Below are 16540 nucleotides of genomic sequence, written 5' to 3'. Positions count from 1 at the left end.
GCCTCCTACAAAGCCTACTATAAAACCTACACTAACCTCAATTCAAATACACCTTCTGAAGAATCCATTTAAAGAAAGAGAACAAAAAATAAGATTGAACATCACAACAAACAAACTTCTTAATGTTTTTAGGTTGTTCGTTCAGTATTAAACTGATAAAACTAATCTAAACAGAGCAAATTATTTCAGAACACAACCTTACAGGTTTATAAAATATTTCCATGATAACACTAATGCATAACTAAGAGTGTTTATTTTTGCATGCTGTATCAGAAATTTCTGCATTCTGAGATCATTAATATGCATGATCATGTCTTTCTTTGCTTGGATTCTTTGGTTTCATATGCTGTTTCTGACTGCAGTGGAATAAAGCATGATTTAGTTGGAATGTCAAGTGCCTTCTTATTACTTAAGGGGTCTTCTGTTACAAAAGTGCCACAAATTGCATGGTAATAGAGTGAATGCAGTCACAAACTCACCAGCTCAGCAAGTGGAAAGCCTCCTTATAAACACACATCATCAAGGTAAGAAGAATCGTCTAGCCAAGTTGAGCTGTTCTACAGCTCTTCTGCTTTTATCTCATGACTACGATGTGAAACACCTGAGATTAAGGCCTACTTTTCTTGCATGGTGTACCTGTTACACCATAATGAGTGCAGAGTGCACCTGGGGATGAGCATTACCCAGGAGGGACTGCAGAATGATCAGTGCTGTTCAAATTTTGGTGCATTAGAAAATTGTTTTCTAGTGACAATGCAGATGGCTACAGAGAAAACGGCTTCTGCTAATGAGGTTAAAATGGCTATATGTTCTTTGTAATTAAGAGCCTGATGTTGCAATTCTTTGAAGAGCCATTACAATTCAGTTTAAGCAGTTCTGCTCACTGGAACTTTGTGTTCACTGCTTTTGGTAGAAAGGGTAAGGAAGGATTATTGATTCGTTAGGGGCTGCAACAGGGAGATAATTACATGCTGTAAGATATAATCACATGGATAGAACAAGGAGTCTAGAGCAAAGCAGGATGATGATGATGCTTTTCCCAGTTCTTCTAAGTGCAATATAGGGAGCTGCATTATGTTGTAATTTTTACCCAAGCACATAATAACCTAGGTATGCTGTGTCCTCCTTATCTTCTCTGTGACTGTCAGCTTTCATGGTGACAACACTGCTGTCCAGACTAAAGGGGAAAAGGTGGTCAAGCTTCTTAAATTGGAAAAATAAAACAAGCAGGCTTGAGGGATATGTTTTGGGATAACTGGGTCTGGCATGGGAATTTTGAAATCTCTTCAAGATTTATAGAACAGCCTTGGTGATAGGAAAAGTTATTGAGAATTGTTCTTCCTTTCAGATTGCTGGTCTGCAAAGCCTGAAGTTGAAAGGGCCAAATGAATGAGTTTTGGGAAGGATAACATTGTATAAGTGAACACACACCCACTATTAAGCAGAACCCACAACATTAATGAATTGTATTATTGACTTAAGAAGATGACTTCACTTAGGTGCCATATTTGCTACAATGGACTCCATCTGGAGACCCACCAGAGTGCCATTTGAACTGGATATTCACTGAATTATTGCAACAGAAGCACTGAAACCTAATATCAAACTCCTTTATACGTTTTCCAGGTACAACCTGCAAAGCCAAACTAGTTAGCAGATGAAGAGTCTCACTAAGTGTATCGTAAAAATGTAGTAATACAGCAGAGAGCTTTACAGTTGGATCCCATCAGTAAGAGTAATAGCACCCCAACCACCCAAGGAGACCTTAGAGGTCAAGCAACTCTAACACAGACTTGCACAAACTACAGGACATAGCTAATACTTCTACTGTGTCTTAAGCAAGAACTTGGAAAGCTCTCAAGCTGCAGACCTTTTGTTTGCTCAGTGGTGCTCTGGACACACACTGCAGGCTTTGGGTCAGCCTTTTCTCTGTCATGCTTGTTGATGTTTTTCCCCTTCTAAGCAGTCACTTGTGATAACAGGCCACTCTGGCCATCACCTGTCCCACATGGTAAGCAGGAAATAACAGCAGCATTAAAGGATTAATCAGACCACAGCTGGTGGCTTCTGTTTCTCTCACATTCCCGAATTTTCATGTTTCTATCACTGTATTTCAAACTTCACTTTTGTTTAAGCAGACCTGACCTGTGCTATCCACAGCCTGCTTGACTGCTTCATTTTCATATTATCAGTTATCATCAACAGGTTTCTCCACAGCTATGACCTTAATTTTCCCCTTCTGTACAGGGCAAGGAATGTTAAATGCACTTCCACAGAGAGGAAAAAAAAAAGTCCTGGCTGACAGTAGTCTGAGGGCTTTCAATTTTTAAGAGCTACCTTACTTGCCAGGGGATAGAAGACCATGCCTCTTTGCATATTCATTTGCATAAACACTAACCTATAAGGTTGCACAAATTTACAACATTATCTTTCAATGATGTTCCAAATGAAAATAAGAAATAACCTATTACAGGGACACTTGCAGGTGACTTAAAATAGGTCTACCCAATTTAATGCAAAGTAAGATCTGGGATAAGGCCTGATTATTAGTATTAATTTTAACTTGTCCTGTAGAATTTTATAGTTAAATTATTTTTATATTAAAATTCTGTAGTATCATCTGAGCAAATGAAAAAAAAAAACCCAAACAGAGACCCTAAACTCCTCATCCTTGTGGAAATGTTACCTATTGCTCCACCGAGGGGAAATCATCATGCAAGCTCAGGGATTAATGAAGTTTGAGCATCCCAGAGATGCTGCCAAGGAACATTTGCTTCCAGTGCCAGAATTACAAAGGAGATCCAGAGGAGCTCCTCAGACTTGAGGTAAATTGGTCTGTTCAGAGTTGTGGCAGGCCCAGGGCAAGGAAGGATGTCAGAATGCTCTCATTGCAGCTGAAGCCACACTGTCCCCTACAAAGAAGCACATAGAGAGACTGAGTAAATATCATAGAATCATAGAATGTCAGGGGCTGGAAGAGACCTCAAAAGCTCATCCAGTCCAACCCCCCGAGGGAGACTCCACAACTCCCCATGGCAGCCTGTTCCAGTGTTCTGTCACCCTCACAGTGAAAAAATTCCTCCTCATGTTTAAATGAAACTTCCTGTGCCTCAGTTTCCACCCATTACCCCTTGTCCTGTCATTGAGCATCACCAATAAGAGGCTGGCTCCATCCTCCTGGCCCTCACCCTATACATACTTACAAACATAATGAGGTCACCTCTCATTCTCCTCTTCTCCAACCTAAAGAGCCCCAGCTCCCTCAGTCTCTCTTCATAAGAGAGATGTTCCATTCCCTTAATCATCTTTGTGGCTCTGCACTGGACTCTCTCAAGCAATTCCATCTCCCTCTTAAATGGGAGGGCCTGGAACTGAACACAGCACTCCAGATGTGGCCTCACCAGGGCAGAATAGAGGGGCAGGAGAACCTCTCTCAACCTACTAGCCATGCCCCTTCTAATACACCCCAGAATAGCATTGGCCCTCCTAGCCACAAGGCCACGTTGCTGGCTCATGGTCAACCTCCCATCAACCAGGACCCCCAAATCCTTTTCCCATTTGCTGCCTTCCAACAGATCAGTCTCCAACCTATAGTGGTTCCTGGGTTTGTTCTTTCCCAAGTGCCAGACTCTACATTTGTCCTTGTTTAATTTCGTTCAGTTTCTCCCTGCCCAACCCTCAGCCTGTCCAAGTCTCACTGAATGGCAGCACAGCCTTCTGGTGCAGCAGCCACTCCACCAGGTTTGGTGTTATCAGCAAACTTGCCGACAGTGCACTATGTGCCCTCATGCAGGTCACTGATGAATATATTGAACAGAATTGGTCCCAGTACTGATCCCTGTGGGACCCCACTAGTTACAGGCCTCCAACTAGACTCCATGCCATTGACCACAACTCTCCAGCTTGTTTCCTTCAACCAGTTCCCAATCCCTCTCACTGTCTGATCATCCAGACCACATTGCCTCAGTTCAGCCAGAAGGATTCTGTAGGAGACAACATCAAATGCTTTACTGCAATCAAGATAAACCACATCTACTGCTCTACCACGATCAATCCACCTGGTCATGTCCTCATAAAAGGCTGTCAAGTTGGTCAAACATGACTTGCCCTTGGTAATGCCACGTTGACTGCTCCTAATGATTGCCCTGTCCTTTATATGCTTAAGGACAGCATCAAGGATAAATTCCTCCATTACCTTTCTGAGGACAGAGGTGAGGCTGAGTGGTCTATAGTTACCTGACTCCTCCTTCTTACCTTTTTTGAAGACTGGAGTGATGTTTGCCCTCCTCTAGTCCCCAGGCACCTCTCCTGTCTGCCATGACTTACTTAAGATGATAGGGCATCATCAGACCCCTCACCCTCTCTTCTGCTGTGCAAGAGTAGGGTTAATTTTTGTTGTTGTTGTTGTTTTTAACTAAAAGATGTGTAATTGAAGAGCAATAAGGTGGAATGCAGGTATGTCTTGTGGGCAGAAGAGTTTAAGTTGAGTTGGATGATGGCATTGTGAGCATTGAAGAAACAGATTCCCAGCTGATGAAGGGAAAAAAAAAAGATATCCCCCCACCTTCTTTGAACTTGTTGCATTCTTGGCATTCTTTCCACAAATCATTTAATAGCTGCCCTATTCATAGGAAAATTTATTGCTGCAGCTAAACCATGAGCATTGCTTTCCCTCCACTCTTATTGGAGCGATGCATAATAAATGAAGCCTGATTTGCATGTGAGTTTGCATACACAAAACTTGTCACGAGCTGGCAAACAATAGCTCATGTCAGAACACGTTGTTCAAACAACACATGGAATAGCTGCTGAGCTCTAAGGCACACTGGTGCTCCCCTGCTGCTCGGTGTTACTAATTATTTGCCCTAGCAAATCCTCACCTCTATAAAAGATGCATTGCCAGAAGATCCAGAAAGGATCTGTCACTTTACTCACCTGGAGTACTGCAACCAGCTCCGGAGCCCTCAATAGAGGAAGGACATGGATCTGATGGAGCAGGTCCAGAGGAAGTCCATGACAATGATCAGGCAGTTGGAGCACCTCTGCTACAAGCTGAGGGAGCTGGGGTTATTCAAGAGGAGACTTCAAGGAGACCTAATAGCAGCCTTCTAGTATCTGAAGGGGGCCTTAAAGAAGGATGGAGAGAGACTGTTTACAAAGGCCTCTGGTCATGGGACAAGAGGCAGTGGCTTTAAACTAGAGAAGAACAGATTTAGATTGGATATTAGGAACAGGTTCTTGACTATGAAGGTGGTGGAACACTGAAACAGGTTGCCTAGGAAGGTGACTGGGGCCCCATCCCTGGAGATATGCAAGGTGAAGCTCAACATTGCTCTGGGCAACCTGGTCTAGTTGAGGATGTCTCTGCTGACTGCAGAGTGGGGGTTGGACTAAACAGCCTCTGAAGGTCCCATCCAGCATAGTCTATTCTATGATACTATGATTTCCTAAGCACACAACAGAAGTCACACAAAATAAGTTTTAGAAGGGTATTCTGAAAATCAGTTTGCATAGGATATTAGCAGGCAGTAAATTGTGCAAGTCCACTCAGGAAAGATTGTTTGAATGGATTAAAGTCCTTAATACCTTATGACTAGATCTGCAGCATAAGAAAGACTGGTGTCCTTCTGTCCAGGTACTGAAAGCCCTGCACATGGCAAGCGCCAGCTGAGATGTACTTAACAGCAATATCTCCAGGACTACAGCAGCACAGATTCTTGCAGTTGGCAGCACCTGAGGGATGGAAAGCTTGAGGTTAGGAATCATAGAATCAACCAGGTTGGAAGAGATCTCCAAGATCATCCACTTTAGCCGATCACCCAGTCCTATCCAGTCACCTAGACCATGGCACTAAGTGCCTCAGCCAGGCTTTTCTTGAACACCTCCAGGGATGGTGACTCCACCACCACCCTGGGCAGCCCATTCCAATGCCAATCACTCTCTCTGTGAAGAACTTCCTCCTAACATCCAGCCTAGACTTCCCCTGGCACAACTTGAGACTGTGTCCCCATACTTCACAGATCCTGAGGTGTGGGTACTTAGGGGAAAAAACCAAAACCCTCTGACTCCAAAATCCTTTGGAAACAGTTGTAAGGATTGCTGTCAAGTGCCATGAACAGGCAGTCATATGAACTGGCAAACCTACTGGGAAGATTCTCATTATTCCCCTCACCTGGGAATGTTTTCACATCAAGCAACAAAGACACTATTGACACTACTAAACAGTAAAAAACCTCATAATAGATCCTATCAGGAGAGAAAGGCCAGTGCACTGTAATTCACACTGCATCTGGCAAAGGCCCCGCTGCTGTTTACTGAAGAATCAAATACTGGTAGGACTGGAATGGGATTTTCCTTTACGGATGCTTAGACCACGCTTCCTGGTGCCATCTTTGAACAAGGAGTAGCATTTATGTCCTCATCAGTTTACCATCTGGCAGGTCAGGCATTCCAGGTCTTGCTGTTAAATACAAATCTTTAAGCCTCCCAGTCTAACTTTACTTTTCTTCCACTTTGACTTAGAAGTTTGTTTAATAAGACTGGTATGAATGCAATCCAAGATACTTACAAAGCCTTTCAATGATATTTTGCAGTGTTCTGCTGTTTCTTTTCCCAGTGGTTTTTCATGCTTGATCAAAGAACTTGGCTATAGTGCATGTGGAAACAGATTTTTATATCACCATTGGTCACTGAGCATTGCAAGAGTGTTCTTCACTGCACCAAGAGGCTGCAGCACGTTTTATTTCTGGGGGGCTGTGATACAGAAGTCTCTCATTTACAGAAAGCAACCACAGTTTGCACCAGCCACACTAAATTCTTCTCAGTTACAAAATGGTTTCACAGGGCAGTATACGCTGGCTGTCGCTTGTCACAGATGAATTGAGGAAGGTTCTGTCCTGCAACCATGAGTCTGCCACAAAGTATGATGCATCTGCACGCTGAAGTCTCTCATCTTAATCACTCAAAAACTGATTCAGCACAAATTTGGGTTAATATTAGCTTCTCTTTGTAGGATTTTCTTGAGCCTGATTCACTGTGGCTGAATCAAAGCAAGAAATGATTACTTCAGCATTTGTTCTGGTAGAGTTATCAAGACACAAATGACACTAATCACCTGCAAGAGAGAGGGAAGGTTCTCAGTGAGCCAGAAGAGTGAAGCAGCAGTTTCAAAGTGAATATTAAAGCTGCATTCATAATCTTGGCAAAACCATTACCATTAAGAAAGTAAATGCCAGCATAGGATTATCTTTGACTCCTTTGCCTAATCCAATAAAAAGCTCTACAACAACCCTGCCTCTTGAAATAAATAAAAAGCATAATTTGCCATGCACATTACTTACATTTCCTGCATATTGACTGTAAAGAGATTTAGCAGATCTTAACTACTAACAGTTCTCCATTGTATCCTCATCATTAGTGCACCTTTTTGTGTACCTGTATGGATTTCCTTTTATTATTTGGGACTCAACACTAAGAGAGTCAAAGAAAATACTGAGTGACAACAGGGGGGTTTTTTTGTTTGTTTTTTAGCATAATTTGCACCTTGTTTTTCCTCACATTCCTGCTCCGTGAGTCCATACTGGAATATTTTCCATTTCATCACTAAAGACATTGCCTTTCTTTCAGTTTTCTGAGCCATATGCTCCACAGAAGCTATGTTCCAGGTAGTCTGGCATATGTCTGCTGAATGTAAGACACAACAGCACTGACTGAATGCATTCCTCTGTTGTCAAGGAGCAAGTCCCTCTATAACAAATGCTCCTAGCTGTTGAGTTGCAGAGCGTATTACGGCACAGCTACTGGGATAAAATTCTTGGAAGGGCTGTAAAAATGTGAGGACAGGAGTTCCAGCTCAGGCCTCAGCATCTGTCTGACTTCAGAGAAACCAATAGTTATGGCAGAAGGATGCCACCAGAGGTTCATTTTATTTGTTTTCTTTAGCAATAATGTTCATGGTGCTGGGACACAGCTTCCAAGCGAGAGCTTATCATAGTGGGTACAAAACTAGATACAGTCAGGGCAGCCCCAACAGTGGAAAAAGTTGAAAAATAAAAAGATTAAATAATAAATAAGAATGTAGAGCCTGTGAGAATATTGTCTGCTCTTTGAAATTTTATGTGATTGGCACCACTTGGCTCCAGCAGAGACACTCTAAGGGTAGTTTTAATTCAGCATTTGGCATAATATCAGGCGACGCTATTGCTCAGGCATACAAACTGTGATTGCCTAGGCTTACTCTATCTTAGTCTCTGACCTCTTGCAACTACAACAGTTTCTTCAGGCAAATTCTCAAGTCAAACTTTTAAGGAAACATCTAAAGAGAGAAGTAGTACAGTAAACACACAAAGAGCTACACACTCTTCTATACAAATGCTTTATTAAAAATGCTTCTAGGATGGCCCATAACAAAACTGCACTCACACAGAGTTAAAAAAAAACAACAACAAACAATCCAGACAAATTGGCATCTGTTACAATACATTAATACATCTCCTGTCATTCCTGAAGCCTGGTCAGCACCCAGATGTGAACAGTTAAACTTGCTGCAGCCTATCCAGTTTGGAATGTTACTCTATGCAACTGTGGAACTTGATTCAAGTCTTGGCTTGAAAAAACTTCATATTTTGAAATGTTGTTATTGCTCCAGTAGAGTGTAGGAGAAGTAAGCATTGTTTCTAATATGTGCACGAAGACAAACAGGTAGGACTTAAAAAATGGGGAAAAAAATACATCACAGTGACTATTTATAGTATCTACAAGTGGAGCTTTGAGAGATCCAACATTTGAATGGAAACCTAGAGGCAGTTAAACTTGCTGCCTCCTTCTTCTTCCTTCTACCCACCCCTCAAATTCTTGACTCAGAAGAAGTGATTCCTGTAGAATTGTAAAGATAGAAAAAATGTATTTTCTTCCTAAAAACCACACATATTAAATACATACATATATATATATATATATATTCAGGACAGATGCTGTTTTCCTTATGTGAACAGATTTGTGTGTGTAAAGCGAACAACCTTAAACTGACCCTGTCATTAGAATTGAAAACATTAATATCAAACTGCACCAGAAGAAGACTATTCCATTACACTTTGCTAAGCTGCCCATCAGTTTGAAAGTGACTGTTGTGCCTGTGATGCTGCCAGCTGACTTCACAGATATTGCCCCTGGGCTCAAAAGGGAATGAAAATTGAGAGAAGGTATGCATTAGTGTAAGAGAGGCCCAAAGACAGCCCTCAGCATTCCAGCGCTGGGTGCTACTCACTATGCAGCAATTTCTTCCATAGAACCTTTAACATCTCGGCCTAGCTTTGGCCAACTAAGAACTTGCTAAGAGTGTCTGGTACTGGCATCCTCTCTCAGTAAGAGAGGATATGTGGAGGTACACCCACTTGTCTGCTAGCACTTTAAATGCAGAGCAATATTAGTACCATGCCAGAAAAAGCTTCATGCCTAAGGCAAACAGTGACTTCTCAAGGACCATGGCTGGCAGCAATACGAGCAGTGTCTCAAGAGAACTCTTCACTACTCTTGCTGTTATGATCTCTGGTTTTTAATGAGGAGCTGCCAACTGTGCAGTATTTGTGATTTGGATAAGTATAATGGGTAGCAAGTTGGTGGCTGTCAGAAGGTAGAATGCAGTGTGGGTCCCAGGGACAACAGGCTAATGCTAATCATCTGCCCACAGATAATTTCCTCTTATAAACAGCTAGAGTTTGGTGTCTTAGAGTCCTTCATTTAAACTTCTGTTCCTTCCCTGGAATACAGGGTGTTGTTTGTACTGATACTGCTGTAAAAGTGAGTATTAAACTGGTTGAGCACAGAGTTGCTGTAGCCCAGGTGACTAGAAGGCATAGAATTGGACCACTCTCCCACACCATGATTTGGGATATTAGAGAGTGGAGTGTAGGAATTGAAGCCTACCATGTTCTGTCCCATTTTGTCTATGGGTTCAGAGCTGAGTCCTAAGGGCACTGAGCGGCTCCCTGAATTAGAGCCATTAACGTAGGCAGTCATACTGGAGAGGAAGTTACTGAGGCACGGGCTACTGGAAGACGGAGGTGGAGATCCTTTCTCAGGTGAACTGTCAGTCCCAGTTGATGAGTTTTCCAAGATATCCTGGTGCTCTACAGCTTTGGGGCTGCCAGTGAGGGCACTATCCTCTGATTTCTCAGGTACAAGGGTGGTAGCACTAGCCCCAATATCAGACTTCCTTTTCCTCTTCCTGCGAAAGTTTCCATTGTCAAACATCTTTTCACAGTTTGGATCCAGAGTCCAGTAATTCCCTTTTCCTGTCAAAGAGAACAGAAGTGCATATTTAGTTTAAAAGTGTGCACGCAGGCAGCAAAAAGCAGTCATCTATGTCTTTACAATGTCTCTCTCCTTCCACAGAAACAGAACAGTTAATGAACAAAAGACTGAAGTAATTTTTAATCACAGGAAAGCAGGAGTCAGAAAGAAATGTAAAGTTTTGGGATGTGTGCTTTAGTCCTGACCCTTCACACAGGTAAAACGACAAGAGGACCCACTGGGAGAGTCTCTAGGTTTTGTTTTCTTGGTGAGGGAAGGTTTTCACTACAGGGGCTGGCCCTCTGAATTTACAACAGGGAGTAATCAAATCCCACATACGGCTGCTCTTCCAAGATTTGTCGGGGTAGGAGAGGTTTCTATCAAGATAGAACCAGATTTTTGGCCCTCTGGGGCAGCAGAATTCAGTGATTTTAAAATGTTCCAAATGGGTCTTAGGAGCTACTGATAGAAAACAATAAATAAAGGAACAATCTGACAGCACATCAGCCAAGAGGTTGCAAACATCAGAGGTGTGATTCCAAGCAAAACACTGTTAGAAACAAAGGAAATAAAAGCAGCCTGCTCTCCTCTTGAGAATTATCAACGACTCCCTAAAGCTACTGGATTGCTCTGACAAATTCAAATTTGCCTTACCCTTACCATTAATTCCCAGTTAAGCTTGACATAAGTCACAGGCATTGCGCCAAGTGGGTTTTGAATGTGACTCAGCTCAACTACTCCTGTGCTTACTGAGCCTCACACTCAGCACTCTGATTATCTCTCAAAGACCTAGAGTGGTAAAGAATCCCCTTCCCTGCAGAGACTCTGTAGCAACACTGATCCAGACCTGAACTATGCATAGCTGCCTTCTATTTGTACACCCTGTAGCTAGTCTGCATGTCTTTTCATAAAGTATTAGGCATTTTTAAATTAGTCAAGTTTAATTAGAGGAGAGAAAGCAGAGGTGGAGAAAGCTATACCTGGATCATCCTCATCTCGGGGCACCTTCTTGAAGCAGTCATTGAGAGACAAGTTGTGCCGAATGGAGTTCTGCCAGCCAGCCTTGCTCTTGTTGTAAAATGGGAAGTTGTCAGCCACATACTGGTAGATCTGACTGAGAGTCAGCCTCTTCTCGGGTGCTCCATGGATAGCCATGGCAATAAGTGCAGAGTAGGAGTAAGGTGGTCTGACCAACTTCATAAGCTCTTCTTGGGATGGGAGAGGAAGCCAGCCAAGGTCAGATCCTCCCAAGCCATGCATGTTAGGCAAGAGCTGCCTCTGCATCCCATAAGACTGAGGAATGAAGGGACTGGCATTGGATCCTGGGAGATATGATGGTGGGGTAATGGAAGGTCCATTTAGCCAGAGGTAAGGATTAGGAGTAGCATTGTAATCCGTTGTCTCAAAAGTGCTGGGTCGCTGTGGGCTAGGGATGTTCTGTGGATGGAAAAAGTTCTCATAGTAGATATTCATCTCTGGAGGTTCTTGTCCAATATTTGGAAACTGTGGGCTGCAGCGTGGTGGGGAGTGCACTGGTGGATCAAAGGAGCTCATGCTCTAACACAGGCAGCTGCTGAATCCTGACACGCCTGTGCTGGTGCTCCTTTCCTGAGACAGGTGCATCACCTGTGCCCTTCCCTACCTACTTATGCACCTGTAAATCTCTCAGCTTGTGCTGCAGGCTCCACCCCACAGCCCTGAGTGGCTGCAGATGAGACGATATCCTTTTTGGAATGCTGGCAGTCCCAGCCAGTCATTGATGTCACATCAACCAAATGTGAAAGTTACAACTCTTTATCTTCCTAAATGAATGAAGGAATTTTCCACTAATGTGATGCACATATAGAAAGCCCAAGGTGCCTTCAAGTTAAACCCCCTAAGCAGAGATCCTTCTCTCGCTACCTTGCACAACAGAGCTTTAGCACTTGGGGGTTGTTTTGTTTAGTTTTAAAAAAGCCAATTTTTGCTGCTGCTAGTAACACCTCCGAATACAATGCCACTTCCACTCATGGGTGGCAAAGTAGGCATATATATACATCCACTTAAAGAAAAAGAGAAGAAAGAAAAAAAGAGAAAAGGTCAGACCTCCTTTTCTTTCTGTAGTTCTAATTGCAGTTGCTCGTACTTCCCCCTGGGCAATCACAGTACTGGAGGCAGATTCTGTCGCTGGCTACTCACGTGAGTAATCTTACTGATATAAATGGAATTACTCCCTAAAGTAAGGATTAATCTTGTGAGAAAAACATCACAAGCTTAATCATCAAACCTTTCTTTAGAGCTTGAACTGGTAAACTGAAATGGGAAATCTTTATTTGCTGCTTCCTCTTTGCTGCAAGTGTGGTGCAGAGAGCTCATAAAACCTCTTAGCCGAATTTCCAAACAGGAAAGGAGCAGCTGTCTTCAGCACAGCTCTTTTCAGCTGATTTCCAGTAACTTCATTCACATCTATGCAGACAAAAAAATACTTCTCTAAAATTTAGTGTCAAGGAAAAACTCTACCTCTTCTTACTTTACTTGGAAAAGTACTTACTGCCTTGCATGTCACTCTGCACTTTTGAGGGTGGAAAAAGCAGAGCTGAAATCTCACTACTACCTGCCTCAGAATGCCTGTCCCACTGCAGAAAAGCCTGCACTGTAGTTGAAAGCACAACTGCAGTTCCCTTCAGATGTGACATTTCCATTTTTTATTTTTTTTAATGATATGCATTTGGACCCTCACTCAGCCTTAGTAAACCATACCAGTAAAAACGTCTTGCTGCACCAGTGCCTTTAAGATGGGTCTTAAACCATGAACCTGTAGATTTGCATTTCTGGCTTCACTAAAGACTTCTGCTTTGTCACACATTGATCAATGCAATCTTTACATTGCAGCACCACCACGATTTCTCCCCTTCCTAGGCATTAGTGATTCACCCATCTCATGTTCCTGTCTTTGTTTCTTTGAAAGGTATGAAAAAGAGTCACTGGAGATACACCTAAAATACTGAATGCAGAATGACAAAGCTTACCAATTGGCCAGCTCAGAGAGGCGTCACTACAGCTGTTAGTTAAAAAATACATGCTTTCACTGCACAGAACAACATCTGTACTATAGCTGGAGGCAAACATGTTGCTATTTTAGTTTGAATGACAGAGTTCAGAGTTTCTAAGCGCTAACTAGCCTGTGCAGAGATACACATGAAACAGAACACAGTTAAGCAAAGCATATTAGGAGTGGCTTAACTTCTAAGTGACAACTGCTGTGCAACAAATAACTCAGACAAAAACTCAAGTGATGATTCATTTTTCAGGCAATATTACTGTGAGCATATCCCCCCTCATGAAAGCTATCCAAAAGAATTATCTTCTCTTTAAGAATGTGAATTATAAACATGCAAAAAGCTGTTTGAGCAACACTGCTTGCAGCTTCCTAATTCACTTGCTAACATGTGTACATATTCATGTATATACTAATGAAATGGACATGTAGTCCTGCAATTAATGTTAAAAATATTGCCAGTATAACCCCCATTATTTACAGTGAAAGTCAATGCAACAGCTAAGAAATGCATAAATGAGTAAAAAGAAGAGCCATTATCACGATTAACTAAGGCCTGGTGCAAAGCAATTGACCATCAATTATCAACAAACTGTATTTTTGACCAAAACCCAAAAAAGTGCCTGAAAACAAGAAGCATCTGCAAATGTTTTACTGCTCAGGGTTCGTTTAATTGAAGAAACAAAACCTGAGCTAACTGCATCATGGGCTTGGCTGAGAGGTGTCTAAGTACTTCTTGCCTGAAGTGCTCTGCATGCACAGCTACAAGGAACATAGACTGAAGTGGGTGCCAAGTGAATGCATGCTTTGAAAATATGCCAAGCTTTACAACTAAGGAAAAATATTACTTCTGCAACCAGAGACTGATGAAGAGTCTAAAACTTCCTCCACAAATTAACCTGTATGAAGTTTTGCTGCAGTGCATTTTAGTAAGGTCAACCCCTGGCTGTACTGTGCAGCTGCCTGAAAACACATTTTACTACCAGACCTACTCTGATGTGACATCTGAGCAGAGAGTCACACAGAACTAAGTGAAGCAAGGACTGAGGTGAAGCATGCCAGGTACTGCTTTTAGAACAGCAAAGTACAAAGGCAAATGTAGGAATCTGCCGATGGAGTTCTGAGAGAGAGTGCAAAGGTCTGATCCCTCCCTGGCATTTGTGCTGGCACAGCTTCTAGTAGAGACGCGATCTGACCGGCAGCACTTTGCTTCCAACTGACTGTGCCTGATTTGCTCAGATCAGAGTATAAGCCGTGCCAGTAAAAAGGGTGCTCTGTCAGTGCTGCAGGCACACCTTACTGCAGGAGAACCATTGCAATGTATGCTCCTGTATAGCACTTCTGGTGCAGATGCTCACATGCAGAGAAAAAAGGCAACAGTAATAATTTGCTGAAACTGTGGTTGCTGAGCAAGACTGGTCAAAATTTGAGCTAGTTGAGTTTAGCCAGAAATACTGCCCTGAGATCCTCAAGAGGCTATTGTTCTTGGCAGGGCTGGAAGAAGGCAGCAATCCCAGGAGTGGAGAAAACAGAAGGAAAGATGGTGAGGCTTCCATATAATAGAGGCTGGGGAAAAGCAGTATGATGACCAAGCTATGCTAACAGGCCATGCTTTGAAATGAAATGGAGGCTGATGCTGGAGTCATTGTCAGTGACCATTCCTTCCAAATGCTTTGGGTTCATTGAGGTCTTTCTGGGTAGGATTTCTCTTGTTCACATTTCTTTTTATTGCCATACTGTACTGCTCAGTCCTGTGTCCATGAGTCCATTAGTTGTAAGCCAGATCAACCAAAGATGGTTGCCAAACTGAAGACTATTGTCAACTCTTGTGTTGCACAAATATTTTCTCCTCACAGTTTCTTAAGAGAAGCTCTAAAATACGCAAAGTTGAGGACCAATCCCTGTAGAACTGTTGTTCTCCACAAGTCTTTTAGGTCAACCCCCTATGTACCCCTCTGCTCCAGCCAACAGACTGCCCTTTTATGAAGGAAGCCATCTTGAGTTATGATAATTCTCTTTTTCACCTATGCATTTCCATAGTAACCTATACATTCAGCATTCTGGAAATGCAGTGACTTGGGAGAAGTAAATACACACCAGCACACCACAGAAAGTAAAAGCACAGATAGAGAATAATATGAAGGACTCTGTATGCTTGTGTAATGTTTTGACTGAACTACTCCTGCCTAACTTCTTACCTGAGCTTTCCACACAATAAAACAAAATAAAGTATGATACCTACTAATCTCACAAGCACCTTCAGGTCATCACAATGTTTCACAATGTGACTGTGTTAGAGAACTTAAATCAATTACAGCACAGTGCAAATCCACTCTAACGGCTCAAAAGGTTAACAACTTTCTACTGGTAGTTTCACCCTGGCAAACCTTACATCATGCTGCATATCACTTGTCCCTCATATAGCCAGCATACAGCACTCTGCAACCTGTGCATTGGGTAATTAGTCAATTCACACTTAATCCAGATTGTGATAGGCAATGCCAGATAATGCCATGGTGCGGAGATCTATTTGAAGTGGGTATCAAGCTTTAGGCTGCACTGTTAACACTGTATGTAACCCAAATCACAGTGCAAGCATTGTCACAGTGCAACTCCTTGCTGAAGAACAGTTCATACAAGTTATTCATGTGGGCACAGAGAGGAAAAAATGTGTTTAAAAGAAAGAGTTCATCAACAACTGGCTATACTAAGCAACCCATCTTGTTTCAAACAATTCACACACTGAACTCAGGGGCAGTTCATTATCCATGGATGAGGCATATTCAGATAAGGACAATTTGCCTATCCTCTCAGCTGTAGAAATCTTCATTCCAATAATCTTATTCTAATAATCATTTGCCCACTGTATATACAAAATAAACCACACCATCTGCAGGAACAAGGTGTAGCAAGCAGAAGAATGTCATCTCAGGGTCATTACAAAAGCAGAAGAAATTTAGAAGAGCAGTGCAAACCAAGAGAACTGGGCTTTGTTTCTAGAGATGCAGGTTGAATATTAGGTTAATGGAAAAGGCAATATCATTTGGATCTGTGCCATAAAGGCTGCAGTGCTAGAACACCCTTATAAGTCTTTCCAAATAAAACCACTGTGGATTTGTAACTTTACAATTGGGCTTTCCAAAGACTGCAAAGCCTTATAAGGGCCAGTAGCTGCTTTCTGACCATGAGAACTATCATAATGAAAGTGCTCAT

General features: G+C 42.3%; 1 protein-coding gene across 1 annotated transcript; it reads right to left on the bottom strand.

The window, feature by feature from the left end:
• Positions 1-8360: 8360 nt before the first annotated feature.
• Positions 8361-11893, bottom strand: FOXI1 (forkhead box I1). The gene is made up of 2 exons (XM_064162266.1): positions 11271-11893; positions 8361-10292 (listed from the first exon to the last, which is right to left on the bottom strand). The coding sequence occupies exons 1-2, from the start codon at positions 11842-11844 to the stop codon at positions 9739-9741; spliced, it is 1128 nt and encodes a 375-aa protein (XP_064018336.1). The 5' UTR covers positions 11845-11893; the 3' UTR covers positions 8361-9738.
• Positions 11894-16540: the final 4647 nt, after the last annotated feature.

The sequence above is a fragment of the Pogoniulus pusillus genome, chromosome 22 (assembly GCF_015220805.1).
Source record: "Pogoniulus pusillus isolate bPogPus1 chromosome 22, bPogPus1.pri, whole genome shotgun sequence".
Lineage (NCBI taxonomy): Eukaryota > Metazoa > Chordata > Aves > Piciformes > Lybiidae > Pogoniulus > Pogoniulus pusillus.
Note: the sequence above shows the minus strand (reverse complement) of the source record. Positions and strands in the feature narration are given on the sequence as shown.